Genomic DNA, 25,066 nt, shown 5'->3' with positions numbered 1-25,066 from the left:
TGCTGCTATGCTGAGGAGACCCGGTGTGCTTGCCTACCTGAGACAGGCCTCTGGGGATTTACCAGGGCTGTGTGTCTGGCCTTGGAAGAGATTGAAGTAGTGCTGAGTGAGCGCTGTGCTTCTCCCCCCTCCCCCCCCTGTGAGGAGGTTTGCATTTGCCAAGCGCAGGGAGCGCTTCCTCTATGCATACTGAAAACGTGCAGCAGAAGCACATTGTGGGCACTTCATAAGTTGTTTTCTGAACCCGAAAAGTGGGCGCTTACAGTGAACGCTGCAAGAGCAGCTGTGCCATGATTTGGTAGTCAGGTGGAGGACACCTGGTTGTGGGCGGGGCTCCGGTAAGGAAGAAGAGAGCCACGTGTTTGCCAAGCCTGGTTGTAGGCGTGGCTGCATTACAGAAAGAGAAGCCAGGAGAGGCCGTAAACCGTTGGCTGGTGAGGTCCGACCAGAGTCCTCCAGTGCAGGGAGGAGGTGAGCGCAAGGACGGCACCGCGAGTTGGTGGGCCGCTCCCCACATGAGTGCTAATCGGGTGAGTGCATTGGGACTGGAGTGCCTCTGTCCCAAGCCGCACTATCTGGGGCGTGGCAGCAGGAGACCAGTCAAGGTCTCAGGAGAGCCCTTTCCAGGGACCGAGCCTCTCTGTTGTTTTCTGACCCGAGGAACCATTGGCAGCCCCCGCCCAGGTGCTTCCACTGCCCCAACAGGATCTCTGCATTCCCGATGTCGATACAGCTGCCCCACATGGCTGGGGGAAGCTACACTTTTCCTGAATGTCTGGGGCATTACCTTGAGTGGCTTTAATGGTTCCCTGAGACGGAATCTGGAAAGATCGGGTGTGTGTTGCACCCCCTCCTTCTCCCCCCCCGATTTGGTGCACTGGGCACTGGGGACATTCTGTGCCAGTGAGAACGGGATGAAACCTCAATGGAGGCCCCCTAGAACTAGGACTGCCGCATTTCCTGGTGAAGGCGGGCACGTGCCCCGGAAGCCTATACAAAGGACACCAGGTACCCTAAAGAAGAGCGCAGGTGTCACACTGATTGTGGTACTCATGTAGTAGTGTGTTCACCTCTTGAGTAGTTAGGATGCTGCACTGTGGCTATGGTGGCTTTCCCTAATGCTTTTCCCTAAATGTGTTCACTGCTAAAGTGGGTTGTGGTGCCTGACTGATGTTGGTGCTGGATATCATTAGGGTACCCTGTGGCTGAATATGTTTTACATAGTGTGTTGTGCCAAGTGCAACCTTCCCTGTAGGTACTGGTACTAACTGTAATGTGATTATGACAATGGGACGATTGGCCAAGTGTTTTATGTAAATCCCTGTGAAGTCATGACTAGTGCCAGTGGCGCAGTGTAATATATGTATATGTGATCTAATGTGTTTTTATGGATAATACAAAATTATATTTTTTATATAATCTTTGTGGAGTTTCTTTTGTGGTGTTCCTAGTATGTCACTGCTGTGTGAGGTGTTGCGCAAACGCTCTACACATTACCTCTGGGATAAGCCTGACTGCTCTGCCTAGCTATCAAGGGGGTGAGCAGGAGTTACCTTCAGCATGTAACTCCCTTGCCCTGACTAGAGTGGTGGGTTCTGCCTGGCTTGGGTGCGTACCCTAGCCAACCAGAAACCCCATTTCTAACAGTAATCACGTCCATGGCGCGATTCATGTCACCGTAAAACACATGTTGTGGGGAGCGCCATTTTTAAATGGTGTCAAAGTGTAATGGATCACATATTACTTATCGTAATTAAAATTAAATTGCCCAAATAACTCTGTACTGCTGTATCTTTCATTAGAACTTTAGAGTATAATGGAAAACTAACTAATAAAAGGAGCTAACCGAGCTATCTAGCAGTGTCGCCTTTTTATCTAGAAAATATTTTGCTATTTTTTTTTAATATTCCACTAAAGACTTACTTAAATTAGTAACGTAATCTTGTACACAACGAGATTCACGTCATCATAAAACCCATGTTTCTTAAATTCACGGGGAGCGCCATATTTAAATGGTGTCAATGTGTACTGAATAACACTTTCCTTATTGTAATTAAAACCAAATTTCCCAAATAGCTCTGTACTGATGTATCTATCATCAGGAAATCAGAGTGTGATGAAAAACAAACTAATGGATTGAAAAAAATGTTTTTGAACTTACACTAATCAATACTAAAAGTACCGGGGGCGTGGCTTGGACGCCGATGGCGATGGTCGCCTGAGAGCTCGGCTCCGGGACTGAGCCCGTGATTATCCTGTAAATCGGAGGCTGTGGGGCACCCTGACCCCCGCAAACCGTTGATCGGACCGATTGGGACCTGCCGGAGCACCTGGCGCGACTCGAACATGAGCTGAGCCGACGGAAAAGCAAAGTCTGTGGACCCGCGGAGTGCGACTTAATATGGCGCCCGGACCTCTTTGTCCCCTTGGCCGGGACCTTTAGACTGGAGGAGCATTGTTGGCTACAGCGCACCCTCCACTCTTTCATCTCCCTGTGATGTGAGGGTCTAGGTGCCGACCCAATTAGACTTTGGCAACGGGGATCGCCCCCTGGATGATCGGAGGCCTTCACTATAGTGGACCTGGGCCCACGGACGCCTGGCGGCCCTAGCTGCGGTGCCGACCTCCTGAGCCGCACCCGGCTGCACCTCCCCGATCGACTGACTTCCATGGGCAGCACGGCCCCTTGGCGCCATAAAATCTCCAGTGGTGTTGGTAACCCTCGCTCCAGGTCCTCATCTACCAAACGGGCCTGCCCGACCTGGCGCCGATTGTCTCCGCCTCCCCCTCAGTGCCCTCAGACGACGTGGTGGTGGCGCGGCCCGAGGCGGTGGAGATCCGATAGACCCTGGAGACGGAGACCGCCGGCCTTCGGCCCGAGGACAACTAGTCGAGAGGGACATAGCCGACGCCCGCACACGGTGCCACCTCTACCTAGCTCCCCATCGAGCGATCCCTGCGCCATGGGGAAACCGAGGGGAGCCAAAGGGACCACCCCAGCAGCCTCAGACTCGGAGGCCCCGGACAAAGAGGAACGTGGAGACCCGGAGAGTTCTGGTAGCGCACCACTGCAGCAACAATTTGACCGTGTCTTGGAGGCGATCGCTACCACATGCTCGGCCCTCCAGCAGGACAATGCACAGGTGGCGACGAGTCTGGGCCTCCTTAGAGCGGATCACGGCAAGCTTTCGGATAGGGTCAAGGAAGTGGAGGGCTCGATAAAAACTTTGGAGCCAGCGCAGAGAACCCTGGCCGCGACAATGAAGGATGCCCTATCCCGGATCGATGGGCTGGAGCGACGAGCGGAAGACGCAGAAGGCCGTAACAGGCGGAACAACATCCGAGTGGTGGGCCTGCCGGAGAAGATTGAAGATGGCGACATGGTGGCCTACCTGGAAGCCTGGCTACGAGACACGGTGGCTCCGGAGGGGCTATCCTCCTTCTACACCCTGGAGCGAGCACATAGAGTCCCAGCGAGACCACCGCAACAGGGCCGTGCCCCGAGGCCGGTGGTGGCGCGATTACTACACTTTCGGGACAGAGACCTCATCCTTAATGCCGCCAGACATAATGGCCCCTTCAAGGTGGCGAACAGCCAGGTGAATATCTTCCCGGACTACACTTATGAGACCCAACGCAGGCGGTTCTCATTCCTGGCGGTCAAACGCGAGCTCCGGAGCGAGGGCATCCAATACTCGCTCCTGTTTCCTGCAAGGCTCCGCATAATTGTCGATGACAAAACTCAATTCTTTGACTCCCCGGAGGATGTCTGTAATTGGCTCGAACTCTATAGAGCCGGGAAAGATGGCTTTGGCTCCTCATCTCAACTGGCAGTGGAGCCTGGACAGCGACGGCGGTCCAAGAGAATTCGGAGTCGCCGTGGCCGGTCAGGCGGACCCTCGACTGCGGAGACGTCGACGGAGCGGAAGGGAGTGTTGGAGGTGTTGTCTGTGCTGTCTGGCTCACGGGACGGTGCCATTGAGGAGGAGGCGGACCCTGGCGATGAGGGGGTGCCAACGGACTCGGAGGAGTCGGTGACCGATAGCGTCCACACGCCGGTGATCACACCGAAATCGGTTGAGGACCTTCTGGACGGACAGGGTTGACGGGGTGAGCTGCATCCACTTGGGTGGGGGACCGCGGCGGGGGTGGCGGGGGCCGGTGATTGCTCATGAATCCCAGGGAAGGGGGGGTGGGGTGCCTTGCTCGTGCCCTGAGGGTTTCTTTCACTGTTTGGGCTAGCTTTAGTCCCGGTAGCCCGGGTATCGAGGGCCCACTGCCAGCGCCCGGCCCGCACCTGGCCCTTAAGGCCTTCCTACGGTGGCGACCGCAGGATTAGTCGGGGATAGGGGGTTTGCTGGGGGCATGGTTTGGATGGGAACTAGATGGTGCTATTTGGGTCCTGTTCTGGGGAGGGTGGGTAGGGGTTTGGGTCGAATTGGGGTTGTTGAGTTTTGATTGGGGAAAATGGCCGCCATCAGTGCTGGATCGATTGTTGCTCTTTCTTTGTTAGGACCCAGTTGGGGAGACTTTGCACGAACACTGTGGGACAATGGCTGATGTTGCTAATGTGAAGTGCATTACTTGGAACGTAAGGGGGCTTCACACCATGTCTAGGCGTCACAAAGTCCACGCTTATTTAGTGCGTAGGGGAGTACAAATGGCGCTGCTGCAGGAGACCCATCTTAACAAGGCGGAAGGGGCGGCGCTACAGCGTAGGTGGAGAGGGCAGGTCTTTTGCACTTCGTACTCCGCGTATGCCAGGGGGGCGCTAATTTGGATCAGAGCTGGGGTTCCTTTCCAGGTCACGAAATCAGTGGTGGATCCAGAGGGGCGTTATGTGGCCATTTCGGGCACTCTGGGGGGGAGGGACCTGAACGTTTGCTGTGTTTACGCGCCCAACGTGGACCATCTTGCCTTCCTTTCCAGGTTATCGGGCTCGTTAGCCCACTTCCTCTCCGGGCCCCTCCTGCTCGGTGGGGATTTCAACTCAGTAGTGGATGTGTAGAATGACCGCTCACACCCCCCCCCTCCCTGACTCTCCGGTTCGCCGTGTGGCTAAAGGTCGTAGGGACTGGCAAACACACTGGGGTCTGACGGATATCTGGAGGGCGCACCACCCCGACACTAGAGACTATTCCTACTTCTCAGGCCTGCATGAGTTACACGTCCGACTGGACGGATTTCTAGGCTCGACAGAATTGGTTTCAGCGGCGGTCCGGTCCGAATATTTGACCAGGACCGTCTCAGATCATAACCCTCTCCTGTTGGACCTTCGCTGGTTTCCGGGGGTACCTGCGGTGCCCACCTGGAAGTTGCGTCCCGAAATTTTAGAGGACAGTGTATTCAAAGCGGACCTAGGAGATAAGATCTCGGAATACTTCGCGTCCAACGGGGGCACTGCGGGTTCGAGGGCGCTGGAATGGGACGCTTTTAAGGTGGTGGTAAGGGGCTTCTGCATCTCCAAAAAGGTAGGCATGAGGCGAGTTATACTTGACGACCTAGATGCAGCAGATCGGAAACTCCGCGAGTTGGAACTTCGCCGTCCCGGGCGCCCTGAACTCCAAGAACGCGCGAAGGAGGCGGTCGCGGCGGAGGTCGAACGGCTGCGCTGTTTCGATTATAAGGCCTATACTGTTAGGTCCCTCGCAGAGGGGGATAGATCGAGCGCATTTCTGGCATGGATAGCCAATCCTACGCGCCAGACCTCTCTGACGACGTCCATGCGCACGGTGGACGGGACTGAAGTTCACACCCAGCCTGAGATTTTGGGCTGTTATCTGCGCTACTACGAACGTTTGTACCGCAGTCGGTCTGCCAGGGACCCTGACCTGCTCGATGATTATCTGCGACCCCTAGAGCTCCCAATAGTGGAGCCTGATGTAGCGAAAGCCCTGGGGTCTGACATAGAACTGGGGGAGATTCGCAGCGCCATTAAAAAGATGGCGAGGAACAAGACCCCGGGACTGGACGGCCTTCCTGTCGAATTTTATGCAGCTTATGCTGATCTCCTGGCACCGAGGTTGCTGATAGTGTATAGAGAGGCGAAGCGGCTTGGTCGGCTCCCTGGCTCGATGTGCGAGGCCTTAGTGGTCCCCCTCCTCAAACCAGGAAGGGACTCATCTGATCCGGCATCCTACCGTCCGTTATCAATGCTGACGGTCGATTATAAAATATTGAGCAGCATTTTGGCTTCGAGGCTGCTAGGTCACATGAGCTCCCTGGTTCATGAGGACCAGGCTGGTTTCATCCCCAGGCGAAACACAACCATGAATATCCGTAGGTTGTTCCGCCTGCTGGGAGAGCCGCTCGTGGACGCCCCATGCCCGGTAGTCCTATCGGTAGATTTGGAGAAGGCTTTTGACAGCCTGGAGTGGGACTACCTGCGCACGGTATTGCTGCGATTCGGCCTCGGCGAGGGGTTTGTCAGATGGACCACGGTCCTATATACTTCGGCATCGGCCAGAGTTCGGGCAGGCCCGCTGATCTCCTCACAATACCCGGTGGAGAGGGGCACGAGACAGGGTTGTTCACTGTCCCCGCTTCTCTTCGCGTTAGCAGTGGAGCCACTGGCGCTGCTGCTCCGATCGGGGGCCCACTACAGTGGCTTGCGGACGCCTTCGGGCCCACACCACATCTCGCTGTACGCCGATGACCTGCTGCTCTTCCTTGAGGACCCAGTTGTGGCCCTGAATGGAGCTGCGGCTGCGCTCACGGCATTTGGGGAGGTCTCGGGCCTTCGGGTGAATTGGGCTAAGACCTGTCTTTTTCCGGTTCGCAAGGGCACACCTAGCCCTGATATCAGTAGAGATATTAGGTGGGAACCTAGCTGCTTTAAGTACCTGGGGGTATACGTCTACCATGAACCGTCGGACCTCCTGGATGGGAACATAGCCCGCAGCACTCGAGCGCTACGGGGAAGCATGGACTTCTGGGCTACTCTACCGCTCTCGGTAGCAGGGCGGATCGCCTTGCTCAAGATGGTGGCGCTCCCCCGGTTGCTGTATTATTTCCGGGCGCTACCGATTTGGGTCCCGCCAGCCACATTTCGACTGTTGCGGTCATTGGTGGTCGGTTTCCTCTGGGGGTCGGGCCGCCGAAGAGTGGCCCTCAAGACCCTGATGAGGCCGAAGGCTGAGGGGGGACTTGCGGTGCCGGACTTCGAAAAGTATTACTTGGCAGCGCAACTGCAGACCCTCACCCAGGAGGTCGCCAGGGAATTCCGGGGTCCAGAAGATAGAAGGGGCACGGGGATGGCCAGGCATGTTCTCTCCTTCATAGCGCTCCGACAGCGTTTGGCCTTGCAGGACTTGACGCTTGAGGAGAAGACCATTCGTCTATGCTGGAACCGAGTCCACGCCCGGGGCCAGCTGCGAACACCGTATGCACCCGAAATACCTTTGGATATGTTGACGGCCCTGCCTCACGGCGGTGATTGGTCACGGTTAGCGGACTGGGAGGACGCGGGCCTACAATTGGTGGGTGACCTCTACGAGGACGGGGTGCTTTTGCCCTTTCAGGAGCTCATTGATCACTTCGAGGTCCCTCGCGGCGACTTCCTTTTGCACTCGGCCCTGATCCGAGCGATCCAGGCGCACTGGAGGCGTGGACAGGAGGAACCCCCTACCTCTCCGGTGTGCCAATACGTCATGATGTCTGCGGGTACGGTGAAGGCGGTCACTTGCCTTTACGGCAGACTGCTCAATGAGGGGCTGGCCCCCCTCACTACTTTAAGAACCCGTTGGGAGGAAGACATAGGTAGGGAAATCCCAGAGACGACTTGGTCCCAACTCGTGCGGCGAGCCTGGAAGGGCACACGCCACGCCCGCTTTCAACTGGTCCACTACTATATACTCCATAGAGCATATTTGACCCCGGCAAAGATTCAACAGTATTTTGCCACGGGATCCTCGGACTGCCCCAGATGCCAGGCTCCTGATGCAGACCTCCACCACATGTTATGGTCCTGTCCGGGACTTTCCTCCTACTGGCTGGAAGTGGGGGAGACCCTGAGGGAGGTAACGGGGAGATCCTTAGCGGTCGATGCGGCAGTGGGACTCCTACACTGGTTTCCACATACCCCCAAGAACAAAATTTCTAGCAAATTCATTGATTTGGGGCTTCTCCTTGCTAAACGAGAGGTGACCAGGAACTGGAAGGCACGGGTTGGTCCGACGGGGGCCCGATGGCACGGCGAACTCTTGAAATGGGCGGCGGGAGAAAGCACACTGAGGTATCAGGTAGCTAGGAGACAACGCAACGAGAAGGCGCAGGAGGCAGCGCTGGAATGGGAAACGTTAGTGCAGGCCCTCAGGGATTATTGCGCCCCCAGCGATTCCGAAAATGAAGAAGCAGCTCGCCCCGAGTCCCGATAGGCGATTACACATTACAGGTCTGTTGCTTTCCTCATGGGTCCTCTCACAGATCCTATTACGGTTGCTGCCGTGCACTGATGGCGGGGTTGGGTTGGGTTACTTTGGTTCATAGTGTTTTGAGGGAGGGGTTTTCTTTTGGTTTTGTAGGATGGTTTAGAAAAGCAGATGACGGATAGTGGATCATCCGGACCAGCTTTACTTCCTGCTGAGCCCCCATTGGACATCGCCGCCCGACCGTTAGGTTGTGGGCTGAATGGCTGTGTAAGGGTTCATCCTGTTGGGGGATAGAGGGTTGTACTCCACTGATTTTGATTGATCTATGATGCTGGTCCGATATGTAACGATTTGCTAATTCCTGCAATAAAAATATATTTAAAAAAAAAAAAAAAAAATCAATACTAAAAGTACCTCAATGCATATCCATATTGTGGTGCTGAATTTCTTGCAATTTCAACTTCTCTTTCCTTGATTAATCTAACCCCCCTCTGTTATTGTTACAGTTTCAAAAAGCGTACCAATGATAAACCAGTGAAGGTCCATATGTTTATGTTTTAAACTGGCATAATGTTCAACAAGTGGGGCATTAATGTATTAGTTTTTATAGCTGACCTATGTTCAAGAATTCTCAACCTTAATTCTCTACTTGTTTCACCCACAGAGCCCAATTCACATGGGCACAACAATAGATATACAACATTGGCACTTATGCAGTTATTCAGACTCTTAGTTATCATTTTATGATTATTGTGCTCAATAGTCTTACCCACTAATGTAATGTAGGCCTGTCCTTACTTGTGTAGATACTTGTGTGTGTGGGTCAGCAGCTTAAATTGGCATCTCATCTCTACCGGAAGCCAATGGAGTTTCCTGATGTGGTGTGGGATGTGGATTCATCTGGGAAGGGTGAGGATGAGTTTGGCTGTGGTGTTCTGTATGGTCTGAAGTATTAGTATCATTCTGCTGGTAGAATTGTCTTACACCCAATCAGCATATTTATATCATTTATAAGTACCTAGTAAACTACATGTACGCAGGGCCCGTGAATTGAAATGCTACTAGTGGGCCTGCAGCACTGGTTGTGCCACGCACTTAAGTAGCCCTTTCAAACCTGCCTTAGGCCTACCATTACAGCCTGTTTGCACAGTAGTTAAACTGCTGTTTCAGCCTGGCAAAATAAATCTTTTGCCAGGCCCAAACCTTCCTTCTCATTACAAATAAGTTACCCCTACAGTAAGCCCTAAACAACCCAAAGTGCAGGAGGCAATGTATTTAAAATGTTGGCCATGCAATTTTAGGTTTTACGTGTCCTGGTTGTGAAAAAATCTTACATTTCTTTTTCACTACTGCAAGGCCTACCTTCCCATAGTATGACATTGGTGTTACCTTATTATATTAATAAGCTGTAATTTCCAAATGGGAGCTGGTAACCAGTTCATATTTGGTGTCTTTGGAATTGTAATGAAAAATCCTCTCTTGAGGTAAAGTCGGATTTTATATTACAATTTTCAAAATTTCACTTTTAGAAGGCTAGCATTTTCCTGCCTTAGCCATTGAGTGCCTGCTGTCTGTCTCTGGGTCACATCACTGGGTGTAATTGGCAGTTGGACTCCGTGTATGCCTCCTAGACACCGACACACAACAGAGAGCTTAGGTGTGCCTGGATGGGCCATCACTGGCATGATAGGAAGGCGGACTAGGCGGTATCCTGGCTACACACAAAGGGCTGCATACCCCTGTAGTTAGTCTGGCGCCAGGACTGGGAAGGTAGGATGCCTGTAGACTTCAAAGGGAATTTCCTAGAAGCGTCTCCCTCCTTCCAGATGAAGGGAACCAGGTATAAGTATTGGACCTCAGACACCACCTCTTCAGTACACTTCTGGACCTGTGGATACTCTGCCAGGAAGAAGGACTGCTGTGCTGCTGAAATGACTGCCACTCTCCTGGACTGATGCTTTGAAGAACTGTTGCCCTCCTGTGCTGTCCTGCTGCCTGCTGCCCTCTAGCCTGGGTGAGAAGAACTGGACCTGCGGCTGGCCATGTCAAAGTCAAAGGTATGACTGCTCCATGCTATTCCTTGGTGATGTTACAAAGGCAGTCATCCCTGAAAGCAGAAGTGCACTGACTGTGATGGTCGAGGAAGACTGGGAGTAAGAATACATGTGAAATTGATATACTGAACGCACAACAAATAGATCCGAGAAGTGTATACTTTCATAATCTATGCAGACATGAAATGCTAGTCTGGACTAGATGAGGGGGTGACACGAGTGTGAGATTTGTACGTAGTACATTTAGAAACCTAACACTCCAACTTTCAGATGAGCCCCTTGTGTGCTCCTTGACTTACAGCTCAAAATTGAGAGGAATTGATCCTTAAAATTATCTGGTACGCTTAATACGGGTATTCCTCGTGCTTCGGCACTTTGATTTAGCCGGTAGCAACCTAACATTAGTTTCCTAAATCTAAATCCACATACCTAAACATAATTTTCTTTGCCTTTCGGATATATGCATGTTTTGCAATTAAGCATGCTGCGTCCGCCCAGAAATGTAATATTTCCATAGCTATGTGCACTCCTGGCGGCTCTGCAAGTACCGTCTCATCAGCGTTCTAGTGTCGTGGGCATCGAGCACCCAGCCAAGCCGGCATCTGTCGGGCTGTGAAGAGCTGCATGCCTGCCACACATCTGAACCGGAGGGGAGGGGGAAGCCATATGGAAAAGCAAAGCTAGGGGGCTTGCACACCGCTCACGCCAACAAATAAACTGTTTAAATACACTCCTCAGTTCGCCAAATTCATACTAAGGACCGGCTGCATCCGATCCCTCCTCTGTCTATTTTTCACCTGGAATCACTTACTTTGTCACCCCAGTTACTTCAACTTTTACTCCCATGTTAGTTCAGATGGAAATGCCGGGCATAGCAGGGGTGCTAATCGGCGGCCCTCTGTACTGTGCGCATGTCTCTTCCTGCAATAAATATAGCATTGTAATATAGTTGACAGTCTAGTAGCTGGGGTGGGCGGAGCTAGGTGGGCTGAGGGGAAGAGGAAGGGTCAGGACAGGATGAGGGCAGTTAGAGTAGGGACAGGGAAGATAACAGAAGTGCATAATAAAGCTCCCATAAAATGTTAAGCAGAGTCTGTATTTCTTTGTAGCACGATGCTACAACTGGCGACGAGGGTGGGGTGACCAAGCCCACTGTGTGCAGAGCCCCACAAGAGCGCCCTGTCCCTGGCAGCCTCGAGGAGAAGAAAACGCTGCTCAAGGGAGACGAAGCTGCTTCCCGAGAAAAGAAGCCAGCAGCAGGTGACCTTATCCCTTCAACAGTCGAGAGGGACCCAAGAGGGAGCTGAAGCACCGAGCGCTGACTCGCTCGCAGAAGAGACGCTGTTCGCGCCGAAACGCGACTCACGCGTGAAGAGTGCAAGAACTGGGAGCGCTGCAACAGCAGAAGTCGGGAGCCCACTCCGACTCTGCCAAGCCCCAAAAGTGGAAGAAGAGTGCCTCAGCGTGGAGGGCATCGCCCCCAAGAAGGTCTGTTGCCCCCACGAAGGTCTACTGCCAAGCGCTGCTGAGCGCGTTGAAGTTTGAACCTGGGTGAGGTCCGACGTCGGAAAACCTCACCCCCAATGCGTGAGCTTTGGCAGGGTGCCGCTGAAGGAGCGCGGGACCTTGAAAAATAAGGCGGGAGCCCACCCCAACCTCACCTGATGGTCGCAGTGGCTGGAGAAGAGTGAATCCTGGTGTGGACTGCCCTTGAAGTCGACCACCGGTGAGTCCTGAGTGAATTGGAGGTGAATGAACCGGGAGAGAAAGCCTCGTGTATGCCTGCAGGGACGGCGGCCATCTTGAAGTCAGGCGTTTCTCAGGACAGAACCCTTGATTGTTGCAGAGCGGCCATTTTGAAGTCAGGCACCCAGTAGAAACAAGCATTGATGAGGACAAATAAACAAGCATTGGCTAATATAAAAAAAACAAGCATGTCAAAAGCAAATGAACAAGCATTGGCGAACATAATAGAAACAAGCATTGGCGAAGACCAAACAAGCATTGGCGAAGGCCAAACAAGCATTGGCGAAGGCCAAACAAGCATTGATAAGAGCAAATAAACAAGCATTGGCTAATAGAAAGAAACAAGCACTGTCAAGAGCCAACAAACAAGCATTGGCGAGTACAAACCAACAAGCAGTAGCGAGTAGAAACCAACAAGTAGTGGCGAAAAGAAACAAACAAGCATTGGAAAAGCAAATAAACAAACATTGGCGAGAAACAGCAAACCAGCACGAGCACCTACAAAGGTGATGCAACAAACATTGCCCAACGCAAGCGAGAAAAAGAAACGAGCACAGACGCATGCAAGAGCCAGGTAAAAACGACAAGTGGACACAAATAATCACGAGAAAATGCAAGGAGTATAATAAGAGAACAAGCGCAAGCAACGGGTAAAGGTGATGGTGAACACATACCGAAGAGCGTAAAAGGGAGGAGCTGCTGGACAGAACCGCACAAGGTTCAGAAGAGGGCAAGACTGCGGAAGACAGTCCCAGAAACAAGCACAACACACACTGAAGTGACTGGAGGACTTGCGCCAGTGCACAGGGAACGCCAGAACGAACAAAGTTGTCAAACGTGCCCAGCATCACCGCGGAAGAGTTGGTAACCACCTGCCACTAGCATGCGACTCGAAAGAAAAGGAACCTTGTGTCTAGCACAGTGCAGCTGGGTGATGGACACTTCGGAACGCACGAAATCTAAGTGATTCACTGGCACATACTGTGATGATTGTGCGCATGTCTCTTCCTGCAATAAATATAGCATTGTAATATAGTTGACAGTCTAGTAGCTTAGGTGGGCGGAGCTAGGTGGGCTGAGGGGAAGAGGAGGGGTCAGGACAGGATGAGGTCAGTTAGAGTAGGGACAGGGAAGATAACAGAAGTGCATAATAAAGCTCCCATAAAATATTAAGCAGAGTCTGTATTTCTTTGTAGCACGATGCTACAAGCATGTTCTCAGCAATGCCAGTCCTTCAGAGAATCTACACCAAACGCAAAGTAAGACGAGGGGCAGTCACTCAAGTAAGTGAAAAATAAGTTACAGTCAAGCGGATGTGAAACCAAAAGCGGTCTGGAGCCACTAGCAAAATGAAGCTAGTCAAGGAATGAAAACCAAAAACAAGGAGGAGGGCCCATCACATGCTGTACAGTGTGATGGCCAAGCAAATCACCAGGGACAGAACTAAGCATGCAAAGGAAGGGCATTTACACAAATGCACCAATAACAAGCCATTATTTCTGAATGCCACAGATAGTTACGAATGGCAAATTGGGTTTACCAAACCCCACAGAATATATAACAGGTTGATGGAAGCCCGACCTAAAAATGGTGGTTCATCATCCCATTTTTAAATTACAAAACCATAAGAAGTTGAAATATAGGTAGCAAATCATGCCAAACCCTGATCATTGTTGGCGTTCTTAAATGTACGTTACCCAGCTGAGGAACTCATCAATGGCCTATGGCATCCAATTCCATCCAGAATGTTAGCACTTCAATCCTGTAAAACGCTAATCTGCCCCCCCCCCTCCGCGCAACGTGGATAGACTCATAGATTCTGAAGCTTTCTTTTCACTGAGAAGCTTTCATTGAGATCACAGAGGTCACCACCCCCAGTCTTTCCTAAGCATATGTAAGGCTAAGCACAATGTGTACCTTATTGTTGTTCCTGAACTAGTACAAGGCCCAAATCTATTTTTTGTGCAACTGCAGTTATTGCACACCATAAAAGTGTGGTGTATAAAAAGTGCACAGCTCTTATGTGCATTCCTATGCTCTAACAATGAGGGTTGGCTTTATGGGATTATTATTGACATTGAAAAACTAAACTTTTCAAATATATTACTTCGTTCATATATGTATTGTGCAATTTCTTTGGTTGATTAAGTAACCCCTGTTACCTAATTTCTCTGAGTGTCTACCTGGGAATGCTATTGGATCAAATGATAAGTGTAGAGTTTAAGTGACTCAATTCCAGATGTCCAGCCAGACGTTTTACAATGTTGCCCCTCTTAAGGATTTCAAATCTGCTTCTTGATTTATATAATTCGGGTAAAAACAATATTTTATTGCGCCCGCTGTTATTGGATGTATGACGTTACAACGCATACTTTTCCAAAGCATACCTTTACAACACATTTTTTTACAATGCAACATCCATCACAACGCACTCCATTACAACACATGCCATTACAACGAATTTTTAAAAACTACCTTTACAAGGCATTCCATTACAACGCATACTACCTTTACAACGCATACCATTACAACGCATTCCATTACATTGCATGTATGGTAAGTATTGGATAGTGTAGGGGTAAAAATTCCTATTTTAACGCCAGGGGGTTGCAACAGTAGGGTAAGTGTTGGATAGTGTAGGGGTAAAAATTACTATTCGTGCTCCAGGGGGTGTAACAGTAGCGTAAGTGTTGGATAGTGTAGGGGTCAAATTACTATTCTAACTCCAGGAAGTGCAACAGTAGGGTAAGTGTTGGATAGTGTAAGGGTACTATGCGTTGTGATGGTATGCGTTGTAATTGAATGCTTTGTAATGACTGCGTTGTAATGACATGCGTTGTAGTGGTATGCGTTGTAGTGTCATGCATTGTAATGGCATGCGATGTAATGGATGTTGTGTTGTAAAAGTTTCCTTGTAATGGTAGTGCGTTGTAAAAGTTGCGTTGTAAAGGTTGTTTCCCCTGTTATTGTTTGGAGTAGCCACCAAAGCACTTGGCTGATAGTTTTGGCGATTAAGGTGAATATTTTTTTTTTTAAGACATGCGTGTGCGTTCTACTTTCTTATTGAATTGATGAGCGCTGGGATGGCTAGCTCACTGAACACACTCTGCTCCCTCTTAAGGTGCCTTCAAGGATTCTGTGGTTTGGCCCAACTGCTGTCTTATCACAGGTAGCTTTTGAACCTATCATGTGTTAAGTTTCCTTGGGGCTTGTAGGGGTTTTCTATTTGCCCACAAGGTTTCGTCAGACTTATTTACCAGTAAGTATTTGCCCTGGGTTATTACAAGGTCATGTGTGGCCCGTTATCACGATTAAGCTTGCCTGGGGTTACATTTGCATCTGCTTGTTTGAATTCTGAGAGTTTAGCAGTTTCATCCTCCGCTTTCACTGATTTTGCATCTCTGCTAAGTTGCTCCCTCACTTTAATGGTGGCTTCGTTAGCTATTTGAGATCGAAGATCACTAACACATATCCTGTTTGTTGTTTGCAGAACAGTCTTCATGTGTTCCAACCTTGACAATCGCTTGTTTTCCAACTTCTCCCTCGTAGAAAGAGCCAAATTGAGTGACTGCAAAGAGTCATTCTCTGCCTGGTCTTTTATCTGATAGACGGAGATCCAGTGCTTTTGAAAAGCTGTGATCTTTCCCATCTAAGCCATGTTTCAGTGACTCTCCTTTGGGCCTTACAGGGATCGATACATCGATTGGATCCATCCAGATACTTGAAAATCAACAAAGAATTGACCGTCGCTACTGCAGCAGAAGTATGCAGTGTGGGTGAGTTCACTCGTTCATTAAGATTGCTTTTACTGTAACATGTATGTATCATGTGCATGCAGTGTGTTCCAAGCAGTGCCCATGCCTTCCTTAATTCATGCACTGCAGTGGCTAATTTGATGAATTGGCAATATCGTACTGAAAACATGCATTCTCATGTGAACTTTTCTGTTTACAGCTAAACTGTGTCTCTCTGTACACATTCCTCTTACTGGAATTCATACGACAGAGAAACAAACTTGCAGAAAGAAATAGCTGCCTAGATATGTGTTATAAACATCTACCCTAGATTGGATAACATTGGATAACATTTCACACTATCTGCCCTCCGGTGGGACTGGAGCATTCTTGATCAGAGCAGTTCGGGAGTCGCCTTCTTTAGCAACACTGTCTATTTATACCGTTACCGGAAGCAGCGCTTCTCAAGCCCGCGTCCGCCGAGCAGTGTGAAGGGCTTTCAGTTTCGTGCTGCACTTCATTGTTTGCAGCTGGCATTGCCTCGCATGCGGGGGCCTATGGAGTTCGAAATGTAAAGCTCATGGGTTCGTCTGAGCTTTGCACATGTCATGGTCAGAAGATGCGGTATTCTGTATACACAGACCTGCATTGGGTAATCTGTCTGTCATCTGCAGTTTACCAAGAGCCAGCGGCCAAGAATCATTGAAAAATAAATAACAGGTAAGGTAAAACGTCATTACGAGTACCACGATAATTTGGTGCAAAGAAATGCTAAGCGAAATAGCCAGGCCACAGAGTGAGGTATTTCCCTGGGTAGGTATTACCATCCAAATCTAAATTGGAGCGGTCAGACTCAATCAATCCTTGATCTCACCTGTGAAGGCCTTAAGGCGCTGAGTTGGGGAGGGGGGCATTATATGTAGTAACAGAGTTTGCACACCTGTTTATTGCAGGTTTTACCTCGCTAAATGCTGCCGTGTGCAGATTTCAGCATAAGTTTCATGTACAAAACCCCACAATGAAGAAATACATTATAAATGACAAGTTGGAACCCGGGCGCCAGTCAGCGACATGAATGTATCTGGTCCCAGAGTTTGCTTTTTATCCATTAAAAATAGGACCAACCACCTCAGAGTTTTCTGAGATTATCCCAGCTTGTCTCCAGTTTGTTAACATGGTTCCCTGGAGTAAATGTACTTATCTGTTGTACCAGTTTAAGTACCTCACATAGGCTCCTGTTGCAGGTGGCCGGGCGTGGATACCACGCGGGGCCATTCCAACTTGCCTGATCTAACTGGGCCTGGTATTACCAGTATCGCAAATTGGGGGCCTGGTAATTTGGACCTGAATATACTGGACCTAGAGCATTGCGCTGTGTATCGCAAGTCCCTGCATCCTCTGGTGCACAGGGGCCTGGACCCAGTGCCTAACTTGAGCCGGTGGGGCCCGCCGGCACTTATTTTTGGGGACTAGCACTTATTTTTCCTCATCAGACAATGACTGAGAGCAAGAGAGAGAAAAACAAACAGAGGGCAAAGAAGGAAGAAGAAAGAAGTGAAAGACTGTAAATCAGTGAAAAAGGGAGAAAGCGGGAATCTGCAAGTGAGAGATATTCAGGGTGCGTTTGATACTGGATTAAAGAGGCATGAGGTGGATTGAAGACTACGCATTCCACGCACACACCTTTAATAACACCAGCTGCAGGCTGAGCAGAGCTTTGGGCTCTTGCATTCATTCCTTTACAAATTTAGCACTGCCTCCACTCTGCAGCGGTCCTTGTTCAGTCTAAGTTTTGTGAAAATCTTTGTAATATGGGACTCTCAAGGCATTCTCACCACATTCTGCAGGTGGCCGACATCAGTTTTCGTTATCTCATGGACCCCATACTCCCTCCTAACCTCTTCTGCCAGCCTACAACCCAACTCACGAGGCACAACAAGGCCCTCAAAATAGCCCCTTGCCTCTAGGTGGTGAAAGGATGTAGCTTTAGACCCATTATTTCCCCAAATGCTGAAAAACAAGCAGAATCTGATTGTGTGTGCTTGGGTTTCCATGTTATTCCTCATTCGGGGTGAAATGACTCTTAATCCTTGAATATAGGTCCCCAGTATCTCGACGCCTAATCCAGAGCACATTTAATGAGGTCCACAGACAGCAGGGTTGTATGATCTTATTTAATAAGCATTAACAATGCCAATAGTCTTGGCAAGTAGGCTTTATTAAATGCACAAAATAGGTGCAGACCAAAGAGCAGTAATGCAAGCTGAGAAGTGGACCACGGTTCATTGTGCTTAGCAGCAATACAGGCTTTCCTCCCACAGACCATGTACAGCATAAGAGGTGCAAGCTTCGCCCACACTGGGCAAGCGGCCTGAACTCAAGTCATTCTCTCCGGGTGGCCTAACCTTTTCCCTACTATTACCTTTGCTTTTATTAGAAATGCCCCACAGTTCCAAATCTTCCGGAAATGAAAACAATTTATCTCATATTTAGGCTAATTGTATACTTGTTTGTCGAGCATGATGATCTTGGCACCTGCACTGGGGCATAGTGCTACAACATACCTTTCCATGAGGCACTTGCAAGACAAAGTTCTCATGCTCTTCGTTGCAATGATAAGACTACAGGGCATCACTACATGAACACTTTTAAATGCTGACCATAACATTGTAGAACATTAGTCACAACAGTAAAAAAACGAATATTTAACAGCCTTAAATACAACTAGTTAAAATGTGATAAACAATCTAACAACCATACTACTTTTACAGAAATTAAGCAAGTTTCTCTTGGAAAACGGGGTTCCTTTGACTCCTGAAATGTTTTCAAATGTTTGTACTTAAGATTTGTTTTCAGATACATCTTGTTCAAGCATGCCAGTTCTGGTCAGGAGCATATGAGATGTTTCAAGATTCATTCCATAGGTTACACGATCTGCATTTGTCTGCTATTCTTTCCCCCTCTTTGCAGAGTCTCTGTTCTCATTAACTTTATATGTTTCCGATAAATCAGATAATTGCAAACTTTACATCCTGCCTATTGTGCACACTGAACGTGTGAGTGAGCATGACATAGCAGGAGCTATTCCACTAGAGTTCTTAGGTATCTTTGCTCCCGACTGACGAATAAAGCCCCTGGTTCTCAGACACCAGTTACAGTGCAACATAAATAGGTTAGAGTCACTCATCGTCGAGCAGAGAACTCAGATGGTCAGTTTTGACATTCATACTTGGAGCAGAACTAGCTACTCGAAGCCTCCCAATCCAGTTTATGCAGCAATCACAACACAAAAAATTGCCCTGATTGCAGCCACCGACTACATCCAAACCCTCCTCGACTGAGGAAAAACAGCAGCTTTAATCCTCCACCACCTCTCGGCAGCCTTCAACACCATATCTCACCACATACTGATTGAAAAACTCCACCACATCGGCATCCAAGGGGACGCGCTCAGATGGATCAGGTCCTTCCTCACTGGAAGAACGCAGAGATCCACCTTTCACCTTTCACCACTAAACCCAAGGAGATAACCTGTGGTGTATACCAGGGCTAATTGTTCAGCCCCACGTTCTTCAACGCATATATGACCTTGCTGCCCAAAACATCGTCTGATCCCATGGTCTCAACATATTTTCCTATGCAAAGGACACCCAACTCATCATCTCACTCAATGACGAACCCACTACCACCAGAACCAACTTCAACGGATGGATGACAAACATTGCTGACTGGACGAAGAACTGCCTGCAGCTGAACATAAACAAGACGGAAGTACTGATCTTTGTGAACAGCAGTAACACATGGAATGGCTCCTGGTGGCTATAAGACGTAGGACCCACACCCACTCCCTACAACTACTTCAGAAACCTTGGAATCATCATTGACAACAAGCTCAACATGAAATCACAGATCAATGCCATGTGCTTCCTCTCTCTGCACATGCTATGTAAGATCTTCAAGTGGCTACTGTGACACATGCCCTCATCAACAGCCGACTGGACTACGGCAATGCCCTCCATGTAGGAATCGCTGCACACCTTCTTCAGAGACTTCAGACCATGCAGAACGGCACAGCCAGACTCAACCTTGGCCTTCCCTGACAGACCCACCTTACACCTCACCTCAGGAAACTCCCCTGGCTCCCCATACAGAAGAGATGCCAATTCAGGCTGATGACCCACACACACAAGGCTCTACACAACCGAGGGCCCGCCTACATTAACCACTGCCTGAGATTCCACAACCACTGAGAAGCCTACGATCCCCCTCCCTTTCACTTGCCCATGCTCCTCGCATCTAACAAAGCAGAAGTGGAGGAAGCTCCTTCTCCACATCACAGCAAAGACCTGGATCAGCCTCCCCATGCACCGCCGGGCCATCACCCCATTTCCGGATTTCTCAATGGCCCTCAAGACCTGGCTGTTCGAATAAGCCTCAGTGGGCTTCAAGCGCCAGGATACCCTATCGAGTGATTAGCTGCGCTTTATAAATCCTCATTGATTGATTGATAGACTTAAGGGAGTAGCCAGAAAAAAATACCCCCATGTCCCGAATAGCTAGCAGCGAGCAGTTGATACAGGCGAACCCGGCAGTTGTTTGGGAAATTGCCACACCTAAGTGCATTCTGAAATTCTTAAACTTCCTTCTCTGCAGTCTAATTTGTCTTTTTTCTCTTCCTCGCCTATTCATTCACCATCCATCCTTCTTTCTTGTCATGTATCTTTCTCACCAGCCATTCATCTGTTTTACCTTTCATCTTCCTTCCACCCATTTAATCTCTTTTCTTTCATCCATTCATCTTTCTTTCCATCCAGCCATCATCCATCCACCCCTGCATTAATCTGTCCATTCATTCTCCGTCCTTTTCACCATCTCTCTTTCTCCCCAACCGTTGTTCTTAAGCTTCAACTGCAAGAGGTCGTATTTACTATGTTCTTGGAGACCAGGGTGTCCATTCTGAGTCAAAGGAGCCATAAACAGCAACTTAAATGTTTCATTTTGACCATCTGCCGCTTGAAAACCCCCTCCCCCAAGATGCTAAAGTGGAGGGGGGGTTAATGACACCACTAGGCGTACTCATGAACACGCAGGCATGTGTGCTTCTCAGGGGTGAATGTAACTAGAGCACGTACACAAAATGCAAGGGGTGTACAGGATAAGAAGAAATCACTGTGCACTGCAGGAACTGACCAATTTGATAGCAGTACCACAAAGCACAACAACAGTAAATATTTATTAAGAGAAGCAGGCCTAGCCTTACCAGCAGTGATTCCCTAAACCTGCATACCCGGCATCATCACGCACTAGAGGCAAGAACATGTGATGGAGAACCTGGTGATGTGAGTACCAATGTCCATGCTGCCTGGCTTCCTCAGGTGCACCTCACTCTCATAGCCCCAGAGAGCAGCATCACCTCCTACGGGGAGGAGCATGTGATGAAGAACCTGGTGATGTGAGTACCAAAGTCCATGTCGCTGCTGCCTGGCATCCTCAAGTGAAGGTCACTCTCTGGGCCCTAGAGAGCAGCATCGCCTCCTAGAGGCAAGAGCATGTGATGGCAAACCTGGTGGTGTGATTACCTATGCCGCTGCTGCTTGGCATCCTCAGATGAAGCTCACTCTCATTGCCCTAGTGAGCATCATCTCCTCCTAGAGGGAAAAGCATGTGATAGAGAACTTGGTAGTGTGAGTACCAATGTCCATGCCGCTGCTGCTTGGCATCCTCAGGTGAAGCTCACTCTCGGAGCCCTAAAGAGCAGCATTGCCCCCTAGAGACTAGAGCATGTGATGGAGAACCTGGTGGTAGGAATACCTATGTCTATGCTGCTGCAGCCTGGCATCCTCAGGTGAAGCTCACTCTCGGAGCCCTAGAGAGCAGCATTGCCCCCTAGAGGCAAGAGCATGTGATGGAGAACCTGGTGGTAGGAATACCTATGTCTATGCCGCTGCTGTCTGGCATCCTCAGGTGGAGCTCACTCTCAGAGCCCCAGAGAGCAGTATCCCCTCCTAGAATGGAGATGGAGCTGCGTGTGTTAGTCAACACGTAAAGCAACTAAAGGAAACAATTACCTTCACTTCTATTGACAGGGAGTAATTGTCTCCCATTCCAGCAAGCTGGGTTGGATCCCGGAGTCCTGCGTTCAGTCGTTTGGCAAGACAATCACGCGCGAATTTAGGACACCTGGGTGGCATGCTCCTCGTAACATTTGTGTACCCATCAGCAACGTACCATTAAATTGTAGAGACAATTAGCAGTTATGGTTATGATTGCCAACATTCATTGAAGGTTGTTTTTGAGGTTTCTTGTTTAAGTTGGGGTTAGACTAAATATTTGTAACATACAGTATTAATAATTGGGTCCATCTATGTATCTGGTCATCCGTTCATCAGTCTATCAGGTTTCCTGTCCCTTTGTCTATTTGGCTTTTTTTAGGAAAGCAAAATAGTTCCCGAGATACATAATTGATCATAATTGGTTTAATTTCCTGTTTTTAACCTTTAGGTCTGGAAATTACAGCTACAGCATTCCAGTTAACAAATACACGCCCACCAACGTGAAGATCACTTTGGAAATCAAGTATGTTAAAAATGTTTATTTTTGCTTTGATGCCTTCTCTTGTAGTACCAGCTGCAGGGTCTCAGGACGTCACTGCCTGTTCTGTTTTTTATTCCTTTTATCAGGGTCTATACTATCATGTGGATTTAGCACGGTAAGGCAGTGGAGAGCATTACTTAAATAAGAGATACGTTTCAATGTGTGTGTGAGTTACAGAAGCACAGAGGAGTGTTAAAGAGTTCCCAGGAGCAATAGGATCAACAGAAATAGCAACAAACACAGCAGATGCCCTGGAGGAGAAGGGCGAGGTGTTGATGAGGATAGAGGAGGGTTTGGGGTCTTTCTTGAGGGTTAAGAGCAAGGTATGGTCTTAGATGAAGTGGATGGTCATTTGAGAGGCTGGGTACATGATGAAGATGCCTGGGTTTGTTAATGTTCCTTCATAGCCCTGGGGATCTCCAGATTCATCAAGTTCAGGCGGGTGTGGTACAGGGGTGGGTGGCAAATATTGTGTTTTTCAGGTAGTGTGAATCACTGGTTCGTGTGAGCTTGTAGATATCTTTGAACTTGCATTGACCTGAAGTAGGACGAGCATCGGCAATGGGGATAGATAGCCTTCTGGATGGGGAGGGTGTATTTGGGGGGACCATCGAGCACAGCATTGCCAATGGCGATTTACAAGTGGATGAATGCTTTCCCTGTGGAGCTGAAGGTGTATCTCGGAGGCTGGGTTTGATCCTTCGTGGCACGCTAATTTAATATAAAGTGACCTTGGAATTCTGTGTCACGTGCTGCTTTTTGAAGTAGAAGCAGGGGATGATGTAGAATCTCAGGCACATGGCTTCGTTGAATGGGGAAGCTTTCAATGTATTTATTCTTGGGACAGTCTTCAATTAAGGCTTGCAGTGTGCCCCGTTTATGATTAACTGACCTACAGGGGACTTACGCTGTTATCGTACAGGTTAGATGCCTGCCGTATCATTGCTCCACACTTGTCAATATAAAAGGCTACACAGCATTTATTTGAAACAAGTTTAAAAGGACAGATTTAAACCCACATGAGTGCCGGCTATTCATTTGAGTCAAATAGGATCAGCAGACTGTGTGCCTGCCGTCTCAGATGCCAACGAGTTACAAGACGTGTTGAACCTGGTATCTATTAACAGGATTAAATCCCAGCTTTAGCGATATATGGGTCTAGGTATGAGTGGATGCAATGGCCAGAGGAGATCATGTTAGCTTTCATACAGTATTTTGGTTTCAAATAAGTAGCTGATATAAATTTACACACCTTGGTCGGTCCACGGGGAGGTGCCACCTGCAGCCGTGTTAACGAAAGCATTGAATGTCTCATTTTGTGATGCTTCAGCTGCATTAGAGGATGTTCTTTGCTCCGTGGTGTGCCACTCACGTTAGTGTAGATCCTACCTTGCAACCTGTCGATAGTCCGCAAGCTCCTCTTTTATTTACACCATCCGCAATATATCAGCCGCGCCATCAGACTGCATGAACTAGGAACCCTGTATCCAATGGCAGATGTTCTCTCAACACAGAAAAAACACATCCTGTCAGCTGATAGGACCTGACACAGAATATGAGCCATGGAACAGTCCCAATGTTTTGGTAGGACAGGGGTCAGCTGAACTGTTTTTTTGGCTCAAGGTGAAGAGTACAAATAGTGTTTTCATTGATGCTTTTTGTTTGCACATTTTCATCGCTGATGATCCGATTGCTGTGCGTTTCTGTTGTAATGAACGGATCTGTCAGTGACTGTCTCTCTTGCTTTTTTATTCTTTGAAGCACAATTGAACCATTAATTATCTACCAATGTGAGATCACCCTGGGAAGCATCTGTAACCGCAGCACACACAGCAGGCGGAAAAGGGAAGCTACAATGGAGACAACACAGGTAAAAGCCTACTCTAAGCCACTAACTTGGATCATTCATGGCCAAAAAGAAAATATTTACATAGCCCTCCTTAAAAATATGCACAGCTACTGTACAAAAATGAGACAAAGTGCCCTGCCCTTAAATACCTAACTATATTACGATAACCCTTATTTTCCCTGGTGTCATTACGGGATAGATTCTTACATCACACAAAGTTGCATTATACTTTTATATATTGTGGCTTCACAGATAATATAGGGAGGTATAATCCACCTTGTATACATATGTTCATGTACAATAAGGGAATGCACATGGTGGTCGAATGGATGCTGCCAAGAGTCCAGCTTTTGTTGCCCCTAGCCTGCAAGGTCAGAAGTGGCTTAGACCCGACTTTGGTTCCTTTATTGTGGCTTCCCAGTGCCCTGTCAGTGAGAACACAACCGTCTTTGGCCCCAGGATAAGCATCCCTACTAGACTACCCCTGCCTCTGTGTAGCCCACTGCCTGGTGTGGTGGGCCACGTCACTGTCACCACAGCCATGTGGAAGGAGGAGTAAGCTAAAGAGAGGGCTGTGCATTGTTGAGTGATAAGGTTGTGTGGAGGAGGGTGAGAGGAAGACATGTGAGGGAACAAAGGTATGCTCGAAATATGAGGTGCTGGCAGTAGCTCTTCTATTTAAGAATTGCATTTAAATTAGCAGGGTGAGTTTTTCCTAAT

The 25,066-nt window shown here is 48.9% G+C and overlaps 1 protein-coding gene across 1 annotated transcript in view; it reads left to right on the top strand.

Annotated features, from left to right (window-relative positions):
- The window catches only part of MYRFL (myelin regulatory factor like), a 1,005,707-nt gene that overhangs the window by 951,611 nt on the left and 29,030 nt on the right, over positions 1–25,066 (top strand). Inside the window, exons 21-23 of the mRNA XM_086921958.1 lie at positions 15,858–15,945; positions 22,405–22,479; positions 24,259–24,367. Coding sequence (XP_086778084.1) covers positions 15,858–15,945; positions 22,405–22,479; positions 24,259–24,367 — 272 coding nt within the window. The remainder of the gene's footprint in view (positions 1–15,857; positions 15,946–22,404; positions 22,480–24,258; positions 24,368–25,066) is intronic.

The sequence above is a fragment of the Lissotriton vulgaris genome, chromosome 1_1 (genome assembly GCF_964263255.1).
Source record: "Lissotriton vulgaris chromosome 1_1, aLisVul1.2, whole genome shotgun sequence".
Lineage (NCBI taxonomy): Eukaryota > Metazoa > Chordata > Amphibia > Caudata > Salamandridae > Lissotriton > Lissotriton vulgaris.
This window is presented reverse-complemented; position numbering and strand designations above follow the sequence as displayed.